Source organism: Carettochelys insculpta, chromosome 12, assembly GCF_033958435.1.
Source record: "Carettochelys insculpta isolate YL-2023 chromosome 12, ASM3395843v1, whole genome shotgun sequence".
Lineage (NCBI taxonomy): Eukaryota > Metazoa > Chordata > Testudines > Carettochelyidae > Carettochelys > Carettochelys insculpta.
Genome location: NC_134148.1, coordinates 16,576,711 through 16,593,861, shown reverse-complemented (window position 1 = coordinate 16,593,861; position 17,151 = coordinate 16,576,711). Strand labels below are relative to the sequence as shown.

General features: G+C 41.5%; 1 protein-coding gene across 1 annotated transcript in view; it reads right to left on the bottom strand.

Moving 5' to 3' along the window:
- THSD4 (thrombospondin type 1 domain containing 4) overlaps window positions 1-17,151 on the bottom strand; it is a 593,806-nt gene that overhangs the window by 18,014 nt on the left and 558,641 nt on the right. The window contains exons 14-15 of the mRNA XM_075006841.1: window positions 14,023-14,196; window positions 1,549-1,728 (exon numbers count right to left, since the gene is read on the bottom strand). Of these exons, the coding sequence (XP_074862942.1) occupies window positions 1,549-1,728; window positions 14,023-14,196 (354 nt within the window). The remainder of the gene's footprint in view (window positions 1-1,548; window positions 1,729-14,022; window positions 14,197-17,151) is intronic.

Below are 17,151 nucleotides of genomic sequence, written 5' to 3'. Positions count from 1 at the left end.
ATAGCTGTGTTGCTGCAATACCTGTGGAAAAATCTTTAAGCAAGTGTCATAGAAAAATTGCAGATATTAATTTAATCTGTTAAATAAATTCTCCAAGATGAATGTCAATCAAGTATTTAAAGTTATTTCTGACTTCTGAATTTATCCAGAAGTATATTTCTAGGTTTTTGGTCTTTTCACAAATTGGACACCATTTCCATTGTGGAATAGACTGGACATTTCATATAAGTCCTCAGACATTTTAATTCACAGATTTACCTGTCACACAAAGCTGACTGTTCAGATTCCTGGCACAGCCTTATCTATTTTTGCAGGGCAATAACACAAGGCTGAGGAAAGAGGCCCACTGTTCATTTAAGGGTAGCATAAAGACGGATTGCTATACCCCGCTGAAAGAGGTCCAGACTTACACAATCTGAGGCCACTGGACATCCCAAGTGCTTCCACCTCTCCAGCTCACACACCCTTGCAACATTCAAATAGGATCTGTATGAAGAGTACCCTCTTACCTGGTGAGGACTTGCCTCTGTACTTCCCAGACCACTGTTCCCTCTCTCCAGGCAGGCTGCTCTATCCCAGAAGAGGAAAGACTCAGCTTGTACTTTGCCAGTCAGAAGACCACGTGTGGAGAGTTACCTCTGCCTAGTGCACCCCATCAAAGTCAACACAGGTGAGAGCAACAAGGACCCCCAAGCACAGGCTCTTCTTCTGGGATGGTGTTGGCAGCACCTCTCAAAGCAGTGGTGGCTTTCAGAGCTGACAATTATGATGAATGGTGCAGCTTCGCACCCCAAGTTATTTTTTCAGGCTGCCTGCAGACTCTGGCAGAGTCACTGTATGACTTACACTTGAGTTTTCAAAATCATGATGGCCAGGAATGGGATTTTTAAAATATATAGTTGAAGTTCTGAACTATTCACATGAGTCCAGGAGTATGGCCTGATGGATCTAGTTTCCATGGTTAATATTATTGACTTTGAAATCTGACTTAATATTCTTTTTACATAAATAATGACAAATAAAATGTGCTTAATGATGCATCAATAATACAAAGCAGGGTATTAGTTTGCTCTCATTGCTGCTGAGGAGACCTAAGAGCGTGGAAGAACCTCTACATAATGTTTATGCTCCCTTGATCATAGGAAAGCTGGAGGCCAAATCTGGAATAAGATCACTCTAAATTATTTTGTCTTGGAGTGGTCCCATAGGGATGACGATCAGGTGAAAAGGCATGAGCTTTATCTTTCCTTGGCTTACAACCCAATGCAGAGGGTGACATGAGTGATGCAGAGATAGCTGCACGACCTGGGGATTTCTCTCTCTTGGGCAACTCTTTGGACGCCCCTGCAAGGAAGATTTCCAGCTCCTTTGCCCCCTGAGACAGCACAAAGCAAGGTCTATTCACAATATCATTCATATACAAAGTAGATGAAGTCTCATTTCAAGGTCACTGTTATCCCCCCGTGATGTTTTTCATATAAATACAAAGGAGGTGGAGAGAGATGCACCAATCTGACTTCAGTCTAGAAAAGGAAAAAGAGGACTTACTGTGCTCCACTCCGTATTAAACCACTTCGCCCCACAGGGTTTGAGGTAGCAGGATTGCTGGTTGGGAGGTCTTTCCAAAAATGAACATTCATAGGGGTTCAAAACATCAAAATTGTCTTCTGTTTTTCTAATACAAATGACTTCTCTCTGTTGGGTACCGCTGCCACATTCAGTTGAACACTGCATCAGGGAACAGAATGAATGATGGAAGTTATACACCTCTGATGTTTCAGTGTACTTTTAGTTACTCTCATAAATTACATATGCCTTTTAGTCTAGTGTCCGGTGCCCCCAGGGAGATAGACACACTTTGTAAGTATTAATGTTCAGAAGGAGGAACCTTTCAAGCTTGGTTCACTTGTGCTCCAAGTCCATGGTTACAAATCTGCATGGCAGCATCCTAAGTCTTCTCCTTGTACATCCTTCTTCCCTTATTCCACTGTCCTGAGGTCGATCATTCTTCTCATCCATTTCACTCTAACATGCTGCCCGACAGCCCACATTAATTTACACTAGGAAACTACAGGGGATGAATGGAGTTGAAATACTGCTGCCCCAGGAAATATTAGACATAGTACTTAATTTTGCCTCCTGAGGCCCTACATTGCACTTTAGCACATGCTTACTGTGAAGCATCTGAATACTCCCACAAAAGTTGGTGTGACTGCTCACGTGCTTCGTGCTAAGCCTGCGTTTAAGTTCTTCACTGGATCAAGGCTACGCAACCTTCCGTCAGGTTTTTGCTGAAACACAACAATCATTTGAGCACTGTGCAAGAACTTTCATGTTCAAAGTTTACAATTTCTGTCCTTTGAACTGTTTCATGTGGCTAGGCAGTAAACTAATGGCACGTAAGTTTTCTATTTTTTTTACTTGAGCACCAAACCATATTCTTTCAAACTGTCCACAAGGAGGCATGATTACTTGGTTTAAAAAAAAGAAATCCTTGCACCTGCCTCACTAAAGCAGTTAGAGCACTACCCTTTGTTCTAAAGATTATACATCAGAAACAATATTTGTCAGCTCTGAAAGATGCTGAATTGAATTACATATTTGCAGCATTTGACAATGGCATCAATCCCATTAATTTAAATTGAAGCCTAGGAAAGAGAAAAGAAATTAGGTGTTTTTAAAAGCTTATCTTTCAAACTGTTCATAAGACACAAGCCATTATGAAGCAATCACATTTTGCTTAATATCAGTAGTGTAAGAGTATTTTATTTTTCCGTGGTTTTATTACCCAAAATTAGGGTCAAATTTTCTGTGGTGCCCCAAGTGACTAGGAGCCTAAGTCCCATTGATTTTCAAATGAGAGAGCTGATCTATACAGTTAATATAATGCTTTATTTATATCAGTTTAGAGGCTTTAAACTACAGATTGACCCTCTCTAGTCCAGCACACGCTCATCCAGCAATATCCGTAATCCAGCATGATTTTAGTTAGCCAGATGACCACTCATCAGGGGTGGGGTCAAGTTTTCTGCAGTCCATAAAGTTTGTTTACAGCCATCAATCCTGGCTCTCAGCGTTCCGTGCTCTTATTTAGCTGTAATTTACCCCTAAATGTCTTCGAAGAGCGCAGTAAGCAGTGGGAGTGTTGGATAACGCTGCTAGATAATACTGACCTCTGGAGGTCTCGCAAGCTCATTTGGCAGTGGTCAGGTCCCAAGAGTGCTGGACTAAAGAGGTTCAGCCTGAAGTATAACTGTGTCTACACGACTTGTTTGTACCACCTTAACTGTAAGTTTCTAAATTGCCATGGATAGAACAGTACAAAAACAGTGCACAGAAAATCCTTCAAGCTCCTGAATGCCTTAGTAACTTTGAAAATGGGACTTAGTTTTCTGTTACTTGGACAGTTTTGAAAAGTTTGACTCTAAACCAGAATACCTACCTTTTAGATAACTCTGAAGCAATGATTGTTGCACAGTATTTGGTCAGCAGGTAATGAAGCAGGGCTTTCAGAAATACAGTTGCAGTATTTAGAAAAAACAACAACAAAACATTTCCCACCACCCAAAAAAACTTCTAAGAAAATCACATTGGCTGTTTCTACACAGGCCACTTCCTTTGGAAGTGGCATGCTAATACAGGGAGCGAAAGATGCTAATGAGGCACGGATGCAAATTCCCCGCACCTCATTAGCATAATGTCACATGATTTGGAGTCCGGAAGACCGTTCTTCTGGACTTCAAAACGCCGCGTAGAAGCGTGGCCCCTTCCTTCCAGAAGCGCCCCCCGGGGCTGCGCTTCTACACAGCATTTTGGAGTCCGGAAGAACAGTCTTCCGGACTCCAAATCACATTACATTATGCTAATGAGGTGTGGGGAATTTGCATCCGTGCCTCATTAGCATCTTTTGCTCCCTGTATTAGCATGCCACTTCCAAAGGAAGTGGCCTGTGTAGAAACGGCCATTCTGAACAGATGATATCAGGAAACTGTTGTGTTTTCTATAGAGGATATGACAGACATAACAACTGATATGAACTCAATGAAGTTCCAACAAATGTGAGTATTTCCAAAACCAAACCAAGAAAGATATTCTGACTAAAGTCCTGACAACTCCATTTGTTTTGCTCCCCAAGCTATGCTAAAAGTAAACACGTAAAAGTTGTAAACACAGGATTCTTATCTTTACATTTCACTGTTATTTGGCTATGTCTGTACTATCTGGTTTTGTTGACAGTAAATCAACAGAATGCAGCACATTTGTTGACAGTCTTATCCTGGTCCCCATGAGGCATAACGCTTCTGTTGACAGAGATCTGTTGCAAGAAAGCCTGTCTGGACATTCCGGGGGGGCCCCCTCTGTCAAGTCTGAAGTGTTGTTGGAAGATATCTTCTGACAGTAATGTCTGTCGACAAATCCCTCTAAGACCGTGTCTACACTAGCACAAAACTTCGAAATGGCCGTGCAAATCGCCATTTTGAAAATTACCAATGAGGTGCTGAAATGTGTATTGCCACTTTTTGCTGACATGCAGCTCGTTCAGACGGGGACCCGCCAACTTCGAAATCCCCTCATTCCTATCTGCAAATACTGTCTGGACAAGCTGTGTGGCAGTGGAAAGCGGCAATTTCGAAGAGCCAAAGCCAGTGGCATGCTAATGAGGCGCTGAACATGCATTTCAGTGCCTCATTAGCAATCTTCAAAATGGCTATTTGCATGGCCATTTCACAGTTTTGTGCTAGTGTAGATGTAGCCTAAATCCCTCTAAAGCAGATATAGCCTTTGATTTCTAAACATGGTCTCAGCATATCATATTTATATGGCAGTTTCTGTTTCTTACTTATAGGGAAAGGAAGATTCATCACTGTCTAGAGAACAATTGCACACATTTTATCACAAGGACTGATTTTGCTCATAAAGAAAAAATTATAGGAAATTTAAGTTAGTCTTTGAGACAATTACTTTCCCTTAGCTAAAATAGCAGTCCATGATACTAAACTAAAATAAGTTGTATGCTTTTCACTCTAAAGAAACACATTGTTAGATTTGTGTCTGACCGGTAACATTGATTAGCAGTGTGTACCATTAATGAACCATGCCAGTATGGAATGAAAGTTTCTGCGATGCTCTGTGAAAGGGAACATTGAGAATACTACATTTATTAATTAGGTTTTAGGAGGAACTAATTTAGCTTTCAGCCAATACCTGAGAATAATGATCATGGGCACAGTCTGAACAAGGCACTAATAAGGATGCTTATCTATTAGCATACATCCTAAGATAACAACTCTACCCAGTATATTTAGAGTTTCATTTTAAGACCTAAAGAGAGTCTCCCAACAAAAATCACCTCATGTCTTACTCTGTGCACCTATTAATAATATTTACTTACAGCCAGCAAACTAGTCTCCACCTTACCAAATGCATGATGGTAGCCTAAATACCCCCACTTTCTATTTCTCCTCAATGTTCTTCAGTGGAATCGAATGTATGTGTGAGCCTCTAACAGAGATAAAATGACATCATTGGAGGAGTTTTACTTCATTCATAGGAAAAGACTAAAACCACCACAAACTTTCCATTTTCATCTGCACTAGTTCTTAGCTGCAGTAATGCTAAATGTCAGGAAAGTTCTTGTGAATATTGATGTAAATATCTATTTCACGTTGCGAGAATATAACAATATTTTCATACTTATGTTCTTAAATAGGCTTTGGTCTAGGATGGGCCTTCATATTAAAATATTCTCCCCAAGACTCCATCACAGATGCAGCCAAAAGAAAACACTGGGTTGCCTCCATTAGTCTTCCATCAAAATGCATACGACTAGATAGAAATAGTGATGCCCATTGGTACTGTCATGGTCCAAGAGACATACTGCTAAATATGCTGTGGGAATGCTGTCTGGGAGGAAGTGTGTCCAGATCTATCCCATGAACGTCTTCAACCAGACAGCAGGAGGCTTTTCATAGACTGTCTCAGTGGCAACTGCTGAATGTAAGATGGTTTGACCTTATCAGAGACGGCTGTAGCATTGGGAACTGGCTTGGAGAGTTCTGAAGTCACCTGTGGCTGCTGTCTGTTCTGGTCAGACTGTCCACCATTCTAGTCACAAAAGGTCCCCACGCTCTGAAGTTTGGACTCAATGCCAGGAGGAGACCCAGCCTGGTTGTGGAGTGAAAGTGGTAACACATCTGCCCACAATTAACCTGGCTGCACCAAATTAGTAATAACCTGTGGAGCTCTAAGATGCTGACAATCAAGCTGTACAGTGTGGTCCTGGCTACACGGTGCTGTGGACATAAGCACATTATTGTTATATGCCACCTGTGCAGCTGCTCTAATGTGCTAACCTTCTGAAATGCTCTTATTTAACATCTAATAGCAATCAGTAAGCTATTGTAATTACACCAGCTGTAATGCCACCATTACCCTGATGACATGCAGCTCAATTAATTCTATTCACAAGGCTAGGATTTCAGATGAATGGTAATATACTATATCTGCATTGGATGGGAGCCTTATTTACTAAAATGTGACATTTAAGCATAACCCTCCCTACTCTGTATCAACTGAGTCCCCGACCTGCTGTGTGGAAGGCAAAAATCCTCTCTCACCTCACCCAGCCTGATGGTGAGGGAAACATTCTTTCCCAGACCCCAAGAAAAAACCAGCAACTTCCATAATACTCAGAGTGAGTCATGAAGAAACCGAGTTTTTCCATGATCACACGGCTGGGAGTAGTATATCTAGGCCAGTGATATATCTAAATAAGCTCTCCATTAGCTGGCAGGGCAGTGCCCACCCTCTCCCCAGGCTGACCGGATCCAGCTCCTTCCCACTCTATTCAGTAAACTTTTCCTTACCTGCCCCTCTGCTGCTGCTTGCAGAGGGAGGCTTTAAAGGGGGGAACAATCTGTTTTTCTTCTGGCCAGCCAGCCAAAGACAGATGTAGTGAGCACAATCTTTCTTGACCAGTGGCAGAGACAAGTCACCTTGGACCTGATCAGGTCTGGCAGTATCCAACAGAATCAGAACTGCTGGGGAAATCCAACACTGTGTTATCACCAGCAGACTTCTTTTTTTGTTGCTTTTAAAAAGGGGAGACGCGTTCACCCATATTGCTCCTGTTTCAAGCAGGATTATAATTACTAGTCCTCTGAAGGTCAGAGTTCATTCCTGCAGCCTTATGAATTTTCACTCTGTGCAATTTTTAGAAAACGCCCTCATCTGCCAGGGTTTTCCTTTAAAGTTTGCACATATCTATGTGAGGTGGTGTTGGTTCCTGTTCCAAAATGGAAATTTGGCTCACATGGGTTCCTACTGCTTATTTAAAGATTAAATACACATATGATACTGCTCCTGGCATTGTGTGAAAGGCCTTTAGAAGATTATTCCAGCAGCATATTGGTTTCTGGGTTGCATAAAAAGTATGATTTTCAAAGGCTGATTCTGGCCTAAAACAATTGAGTGTTATTAAAAATGGGGATTTTGTTTGCATTCTGGGTGGAATTCTGTGATCCCTTGACCAGAAACCCACAAAATCTGTGGCACCAGTGGAAAAATAGAGGGTGTTTTGAGAAAAGCAGCCTACTGTTTACCTAGGATATTCTAACATGCATATATAAGGGAGTAGCTTCAAAATAACAGAAGTTAGAATCATAAAATTCCTGCAGCAGAGAGGCTGCAAACTACTCTTAGCAGCACAGCAAGGGGCACTGTGTCATATTCTGATCAGGAAGAATATGATCAAATCAGCTACAGAAAAGAACACGTAAGGGGAGAAACAATATAGTTGAATTTTCTTTAACAGCTGCAAACAACATCACCACCCCCTCCTCCTCCAGTGGGTCTCACCAGAAAGCTGTAACGGTCACCCAAAGCTTTGGCAGCTACCTTGATTACACCCCTGTCACTGGATGGACCAGCACTTGTATCCTCTCAGTATAATACTCTCTCTATTTCAGAGTGATGCAGTTACATGTCGGATCACTGCTTGTAATCCCGGTTCTGATGATGTCAGTAGGGATTCTGCCAGTGACTTCAGCAGGTCCAGGATTTTGACCTTGGGCAGTGTGTCAACTGTTGGCTGGGGGAGGCTAGCTCAAAGTCTTGTCCCTTACACTGAGGCCCAACCCCTTACTGTGCATCCTCACTGGAGGCCAAAGTCCCCTTCACAGCCACTGGTCCCAGCCCCAGAGCACTGGGAGAGTAGCTGGTGTGGCCACAGCTCCCCTCAGCTCTGGAGCAAAAGAAAGGTAGGTGGTTGCATTCCCTGTAAGCTGTGCACTCGTGTGGCCACTCAGGAGATTCAAATGCCACCCAGCTGATGAGCAGAATGCCCACAGTGAGGCTTTCGTTTCTATTGGTGATGCACATTAGCCCCTGCCTTGGTGCACAGAAACATTTTTATTCCACACACAGATGGAAAAAATCCACACTGGGATGGAAAAGTTTAGAGGGAACATTTTGGTGCGTGGCGCAACTGTAGCTCCCACAGTCAGACAGCAACGAGAGAGTGGGGAGCAAGACCACAGACCCCAGCCCTGGAGTGTAGGGAGGGTGGGTGGTGTGGCTCAAGCTGCCCCTCCCTAGGGGACTGGACGTAAGCTGCAGAATGGAAAGTGTGCAGGGGCTGGAGGTGGAGCATGGGTGGGGCCATTCCTGGCTGTTTGGTGACACACAAACTCCTCCAGCCATCTAGAGGATTTCACCCTCTAAATCAGCCCCATGGGATGGCTCCAGCCCACAAAACATTTCTGTCTGGACCACCCAGCTGATGAGCAGAGCGTGCACACTTACAGCCAGCAGCATGTTTTAAGCTGCCCCTCCCACCTCGTTCTGTCTGCAGTCCAGCTGCTAGTAAGAGTCTCCTGCTAGCTTGGCAGAGGGGGAGGGGTAGTACTGAAGTCAGGGTGTTCCCCGTCCCTGTCCCCCATCTCTGCAGAGCAGGGATCAGAGAGAGGGAGACACACAGCGGAGCTGCTCCAGTCTGAAGCACTGGATGGTAAGCGACTAACTTAGCAATGCACATCAGGGGGTGGGGGGAAACAACAGAGCAGGGTAGATTTCCCTTAAATAGACAGAGGGTGACTTCTCTCAGAAGTCATCGCACACATACTGTGTCACTGGCACACATACCCAGTCTGTGCCACACACTGTCACATAGACACTGTCACATATACACTGCAGCACACACTCCATCTGCATCAAAAAGTGTGTCTCTCCCACACAAAGTGTTTGTCTTTCATACTCACACACACTCTATGTCTTTCTCTGTAGCTTCCAGCTGCAACCCTTCTGCCCAAGGCCCTGCCCCTTCTGGGAGCCCCAGAGCCAGCCTGTGACTGATACCAAAATTTGTGGCGTGGCACCCTGCCCACTCCTGGATATTTATATAAGTAAATTATGATCCAGTGTTTCAATAGAACACGACTGATTCATGTTCCCTCCATTTTTAACTTGTTCAACTCAAAGGAGAAGTCAGAGTGGCAAATCTGTCAAGGACAACAGGCACCAAGTTGTAATCCACCTTTGTCTGGCTCATTCTCATCCATCACTCCAAGAATGCAAGTTGACACCAGACCACTGCATTTTGTCACGAGCACACTCTTTCCATCTCTGACTAAAGAGTTTTGTCATAGAATCAGCCTAGCTCATTTCCATTCTGCCTAGTTGTTGTTCGTGGTTTCTGGGGATCCAGTCACTAATGCAGGTTGTCCTCCTATAATCTTGCCTGTAGACCACACAATCCACCAATCCTGACTGTGTCTTACATTGTATGCACTACATGAGTTACCTCTGCACACCTTCTGATCTCCTTTGGTATGTGATCAAGGAGTAATGTCTCACACATTCACCTTGCATTCTTTTCTGGGTGACAGCAAATTTTCCTTCCAGCACTTTCATTGTTGGCCATCTCCCTGTCCCGTATAGTATTGCTGGCAGAACAGTGGAATTACTGTTCTTTCCTTTTCTTCATGGGTAGGACCATCCATTAGAGATATCTATTTTAAACTCGCCCAACCTGCCTTTCTGCTCCTACTGCATTCCCATTTTGAAGTTCAGCTGCTGACCCAGATAAATATATTTGTCAACCCCGTCAGTTACATTCTACTTTACAGTGATGTTTCCTGATGTACACTGCTCATTCTTCACCCACTTTGTCTTTGATGTGTTCACTTCCAACCCAATTATCGGGAAAAGCATTTTCAATTGCTGCAATTTGTTCTCCAGTATTACACTGTCTTTGGTGAAGAAAAATGTTAACAGCTCTCCCTCAATTCTAATTCCTTCTTCCCAGTTCAATTTCTTGTGCATCACCTCTAATGCTGCCGCAAACAGCTCTGGGGAAATCATCACCTTGTCCGACGTCTCTACATAGTCAACAGGACAATGAATAATATTATCTCTGTCAGCCAAACAATTATGGTTAATTTCTACCAGCAAATCAATATACCTCTGGTTAATTAAGATTTCATTGAGTGTGTTGGGTATCGCATTAATTTCCAATGAGTCAAATGCTTTTTTGTAGTTGACAAATGCAAGACACAAAGGCTCTTGCGTTTTTCAGCGAGCTGCCAAACTGAGTGAACGGGATCAATAGTTGAGTACCCCGAGAAGAAACCAGCTTGTTCTCTACTATCATGCATTTCAAGGTTCTTTTTAAGCCTATTGAATATGACTTGGGTCATATGACCATATACACTTGTAAGAGGAATGTGATAAGACAGTAGTTGCTCAATTCTTCTGAATTGCCTTTCTTCATCAATAGTAGTGTTTCAATTTCTTCTATGCCTCTGAAAGACACTTGCTCTCGTTATAGATGGTGAATCATTGTGCCAATGATTTGAAAAGAGTATCTTTCCTGCTTTGAAATATTCTGGCCAATTATCATCCACTCCAGGCTCTTCCCTCTTTTTGTGTTACAAACTGCATAATTATTTTCTTCTGTGATATCATTGGGAACTTCTCTAGAATACTGCCTTGACAGAGTATACCGGATCGTAGCGTACAAGCAGTAGAGATCATTGCAGAATTTTGTATATATTTAATTCATCTTACTTCTTTCTGATGTTTTTTTACAGTTTTCATCTTTCAGTGCTGCCAGGATAAAATTTTTCTGCTAACATCTCTTTCTACTTTTTTCAGACTCATTTTGGGCACCTCTCTCAATTTCCTCTTTCTGAAGTCTTCCTACTCTTCTTTGATTTCTTTTCACAGTGATCCATATTGTTCACCCATTTCCCTTCTAATTTCATGTGTGCCCTCCTTGCCAATCATCTGCTTGATTCCTATCATTTGCAATATCTTTGCCTTCTTAGCTGCTGAGATTATCTGTGAAATAAACTCATAGTCCTCATCAATGTCACTGTTGGCCAGGACAGCAGACGACCAATACATACCGGAAGGTGAGAGAATGGAGTGGTGTGCATTCATTGATAGTTGTTGCTCAACTTGTGGATGGTCTTCAATGGATGGATGGATTCAAAATCCATTTCACTGACCTCTTTGTGCAGATGGCTGTTTCATAAAGTACTATTTTTACTTTGGTTTCTGGCTTCTCTTGACTTGGTCTTCACAAGCATTGTCAACATACGTTTTTGAGGACAACATACAGGCTACGTCTACATTAGCCCCTTCCTTTCAGAAAGGGCATAGTAAAGAGTAAGTTGGAAAGATGCTAATGAGATGCTCCATGACTATGCAGCACCTCATAAGATAACGGTGGCCGCATGAGATTCGAAAGTGCCACTTCTGAATCATGTGCCACCTGTGTAGATGGGGGCCTTTTCTAAAGGATCCCCCGAGACTTTGAAAGACCTTTTGAAGTCCAGGGGTCCTTTCAAAAGCCCCCCCCACACACACAGGTGGTGCATGATTTGAAAGCAGCACTTTTGAATCTCGTGTGGCTGATATTATGCTAATGAGTTGCTGCATATTCATGACAGCACCTCATTAGCATCTTCCCAACTCACTCATTGCAATGCCCCTTCCGAAAAGAAGGAGCTAGTGCAGACATAGCCCCAATGGGTCTGAGTCTGTGCCAATGATTCATTCACTTATTGTCACTATATCACTGAAGATTCTTCAGGTATCTGTTAATCCATAATCTGCTTCCATGTGACTTCAGCTGCGATTTTCCAATGTTCTTTCCAATGTCCAACAGCCAATGCTCTTTTTGAAATACTGTATTCATTATATGGCAATGGTTTGCCTCTATGAATGTAACCAGACATGCTCTGAGGTAATTTCTTACACCTTTACTGAATTTTCCCACATACGTTTCCTTCTCACTGTGCTTTCCCCTGGGTGATTGTGTAGGTGGATCTTTTGTGCATTGCTTTTCCCAGCTCTTCGCAGAAATGTTCAATTTCTTTGTCTTCTGCTTGCTGCATGGGAGCGCACACCTTAATGATTTTATTTGTTCTCCGTTTTATCTGAACAGCAGGAACTGAAATCTCTAACTGCTATCTGAGATACAATTTTGCAGCTGATTTTCCTTGGAACCGACTCTTTCCTGATAACGAACCCAACATCTACAATCCTTGTTTGGATGCTGAATGATTTTCTAAGGAATACTTTCCATTTTTCCATCGTGCACTAAGTCTTTTGTTCTTCTTGTTTTGCATATCCTGATATGACGTCTCCTTTTACTGATTTTGTGATTCAATGTCAGTATCATTGTACAGATCAGTTGATGGCGCTCTTGCATTGTGACCTGCATCAACTAGCTGGGCTGCTCTTTTAGCCCCTTCTGTTTTACATCCTGTTCTTCTCTGGGTTGTGAGTATTGTTCAAGGTAACATAAATGTCTGTACTTCCCACAAAAGCTCACCTAATAAATTATTTTGTTAGTCTTCAAGTGCTACTTGACTGCTTTTTTGTTTTGGACCTAAACAGTGAGATTATTCTTTGGACTGGGGTTGTCAGCAGAGCAGAGTCCTTTGTAATTTCTTCAATCATTAGTCTTGCTGAACATCATCAATAGTTCTAAAGTAAAGGTTGGGTTATCACTATGTGCCTAATGCATATCACTGAATGCATTTTACTGTGGCAAATAAGTAACAGGAATGGATCCTCTTTTTTTGCTTTTTAATTAAATGTTTCCCCCGACCTCCACTGGTGCGTGGAACCAGTCATTAAACTTGCAAATCTCAAGTGCAATGGCAGCATTTTTTGTTATTTGGTGAAAAAAATTATTAAGTCTCTGATCTCTTAAGAGAAACACAGAATTCAGAGAGAGTTCTGGGAATATAGCCCATATTTATCAGAATGTCTTTCCTTGATTTAAAATGAAGGAATGTTTCATTAAAAACCTGTTTCATTAACTCTTGTTGCTTATAACTCGCGTTAGAGATTTGTAATCTCCCATGGACTTGTTGCCATAAAATGAGAACTATATGCCTGGTTTTGGGGTAGTGGTTAGCTCCAACTTTGCTTTCCACGCTTCTGGATTCCGGGACCAAACAAGCCCCCTGGTAAAACATCACTCAGCCTCAGAGATGATCTAGATTATGTTGGCTAGGATAGTCTTTTACTGACAGCTTTACTTGTCAGAGCACTGTGCCCTGTCATATTCCCTCCCCTACCTCTGGTCTATCTTGTCGGGGGGAGGGGAAGGGTAGCATGGAGCTGGTTAATACTTGGTTTACATCATCCAAAGATTCCTCTGCAGGGGAATCCACAGCTTACCTGTGGGAGGGGTGCAAAGAAGACTAAATCTACTAAGACCTACAAGTGTTGTAGTAGAGGAGCAAAGGAACAAAAACCTTTTCAGGCAAGGTTCATGATAATTTCATCACAATAATAAAAAAGAGGGTGATAAAATGATTGGAAATATATAATCCTATCAAGTGAACAAAAAAACCAACAACCCATAATCAGGTTGTAATATGCTCCAAGAGAACATACTTAATCCTTAAGGTGCATAACCAAAATACTTTCCCACTTTACCTAATTGTAGAATAGATAAAAATGGATGATAGAAATATAAATACATCATTTTGATGTAAAACTCACCTGACTCCAGCTGCCAGCAAACCACTCCACTTTGCCCACACAGGGTCCATTGTCACAGGGGGTTGTTTCTGAGGGTCTGTTATTCCCACAGCCCTCCAGTGGCAAGCTGCTCACATGGTTGGTCATACAAACTACTGACCGTGTTCGCACTCCTGAGCCACATTCTGCAGAACACTGTACAATCGGACACGAAATAGACACTTATTAGCCCCAGTCTTTGTACTGTGGTTACACAATGAAATGAAGAGCAGGAACAATCCTGGAAGTACTCATAATGCTCTTCAATGCTCATTATTAGTATCTGTATTACCTTCAGGCCAAAACGACCCAAATCAGGTCAGGGTTCTATTGCGCAAGGTACTGCACAAGCATAATAAGACAAGTCCCTCTTTTAAAGAGCTTACAATCTAACTGGATAAGAGATATGGAAGGGGTGAGGTGAGGAGAGAAGGATGTCACTTATAAGCATAGTGATCAGGATGAAGTCATGGTAGTTCTTCAGAGGTCTTCTCCTCCATCCCAGATGTTTGTTTCCTTACAGTTACAGACACTCTGAGAGAGGGTGTTAGAAGAGGGAAAAGGGGAATGGATGAATTCAACAATCAACTTCTCAAAGGAACAACATGAGACATGCATGGCTCCATTTTCAAACTTCAGTGCTCGAGGAGGGACACCCTGGTTCACATGTGGGAGTTTCAATTTGCATTTAAATAACAATAGTTACAGCCTATTGCTGGTAAAGGGGCTGGGGGCTGGGAGGCCTTTTCTTAGACCTGGGGCACTGGTACTGAGGTAGATTGCAGTGTGTCTTGAAGTCTCTTGGCAATGTTGCAGGGTAGAAAAGCTAGAGTCACAACAGTGATAAAAAGGTACATGAAAGTGTCAGGCAAAGTTTTGAGCATTGGCCTGCTAAACCCAGAGTTGTAAGCTCAATCTCTGAGGGGGACATTTAGGGATCTGGGCCAAATAGATTTAAAAAAAAAAAGAAAAAGGATGGTGCTTGGCCCTGTCAAAAGGGCAGGGGACAGGACTCGATGACTTCCCAAGGTCCCTTCCAGTTCTATGAGAGATATATATGTATAAATCCTAATCCAATCATTATGAACTCACCACTCACTATTAAACAAATCATTTCAATGTAAAACTACTGGTAGTAAATTTCCCAAGGATCTTCATTCTACAGCATATTAACATTCAATTTTTTTCTTTGTAACTTCTTAACTGTACACTTCCTCCATATAACTCAAAGCATGTTTTCTTAATTGTCCCTCTCCCCCAAATGCAGACATGGACACACTTACTAAATAGACATGGCATCTTACATCTGTTTGCATTTTGTATTACACGTTTGTTCAGAAAGTTCCAAAAGTACCTTATTAACCATATTACAATGGTCTTTCAACCGCACTCACTTGCAGGTAACATTGCAAAGCCTCCTCTTTTGTATTCCAACTGTTGAAATTTTCAAAGGAACCTGAGGTTAAGGCATTCAGCTCCTAATGAACTTAAAAGGAAAAGTGAGCACCCTGGGTGCTTTGATTAGGCCACTGTACAATGTACTTTCTGTTTTAAAATTCCCTTTGGGTTCAGATACTTCACCTGAGATCCTGTCTAGAAGAAATCTCATTTTGGAAAATTTCTTCTCCAATTTCGATCCAAGTTTGACTCACTTCAGTCATTTTTTTCTCATTTACAAAATTATCTTTCCTTGCTATTATGTTTCACAGACCAAAAGCCTACTGCAAAACCAACTGATATAGCAAGCCAGAAACCTAGCAAGGATGTAGGGCTCACTGAGGACTTTTGCTAGGATTAAATAGATTTTGAGTTAATCTACCAAAATTATGTGAATGTGACAATTATCTAATAAATTATGCATTAAGAGACAGTCATTAATTATATGATCATAAATGACCTTAGAAATTACCACAAAGTAAACGAAGTATAGCAAGGACAAAGTAGATGATCCCTTCTGAGGAATTTAAAATTTATAAAAGTTCAGATTCTGATCTGTATTTCACAAAAGGTTAGGGATGTTCAGATCTAAGGTTCTCCTTTGGCCTCTTCATATCAAAAATGAAAAGGTACCATCAAAGTTGTAGGAAAAATCTGAATATTAAAGTGTACTGTATTGTATTATATTATAAATGCACACATAAAGAGCTCATTTTCAAATTTAATAACTTAATTACTAAATTTTGCAAACTCTGAAACCTTAACATTGCATGAAATAAATTCTTTAATACTGTGAAGATGTGTCAACTCATTTGTCACAAGTCTGAAGATATTACGCAGTTACTCATTGCTCATCTAGGATTAGCTGTATGGCCCTGCAATCTTTCTCCACTACAAATATTTCTACTAGGTCAATGCTGTGGGGAGTGTCTGTTGTTGCCATTAAAAACAAACCAATCTAACATCCTGATGTCTAATTTGGTATTTGCATACAGCAGACTTTAAATTTATTTGTCCTTTTTTTTCCTTATTATTCCCATATTTCCTTATAGCTGCATTTGATCTTGTGTGTCTGGATTAGCAAAAAGAACAAGGAAAAAAAAGAAAAAAAACAATGTGCAGATTGCTGAAAGATGTGTGTGTAACTAAATTTAAACAGCTACAAGCAGTTATGACAGATGGCAAGAAAACCACAAATAAGCATTTTATATGGTAAAACATATGCTTAATTGGCATTTTAAATTATATTTAAATATATAATTTCATTAGCTAGGAGAAGTTATGCTTTGCGGCTAGACTGCATAGAATATTGCTTGTGAATGAATGGCTGGCTCTGACTTGGTTAGTGCAGTGATTCCCAACCTTTTCACTAGTGTGGATCCCCAAATCCCACCCCCACAAACCATTCGTGGACACCCAACCACCCCTCAAAACATTCAAAGACACCCCTCAAACCAGTCCTACCTTCTATGTACACTTCATTAAAGGAAACCACAACATAAATTTTTCGGACAGCTGTTAATATAACATCACTGACAGATATTTAATTTAAAAATCATAGATGTTAACTTTGTGATTTATTTAAAACTTATTTTCTATGATCATTTTTATTTATGTATTTTTTTTCACGGACAACCTGCAATACACTGGTGAAGCCCCAGGGGCCCACAGACC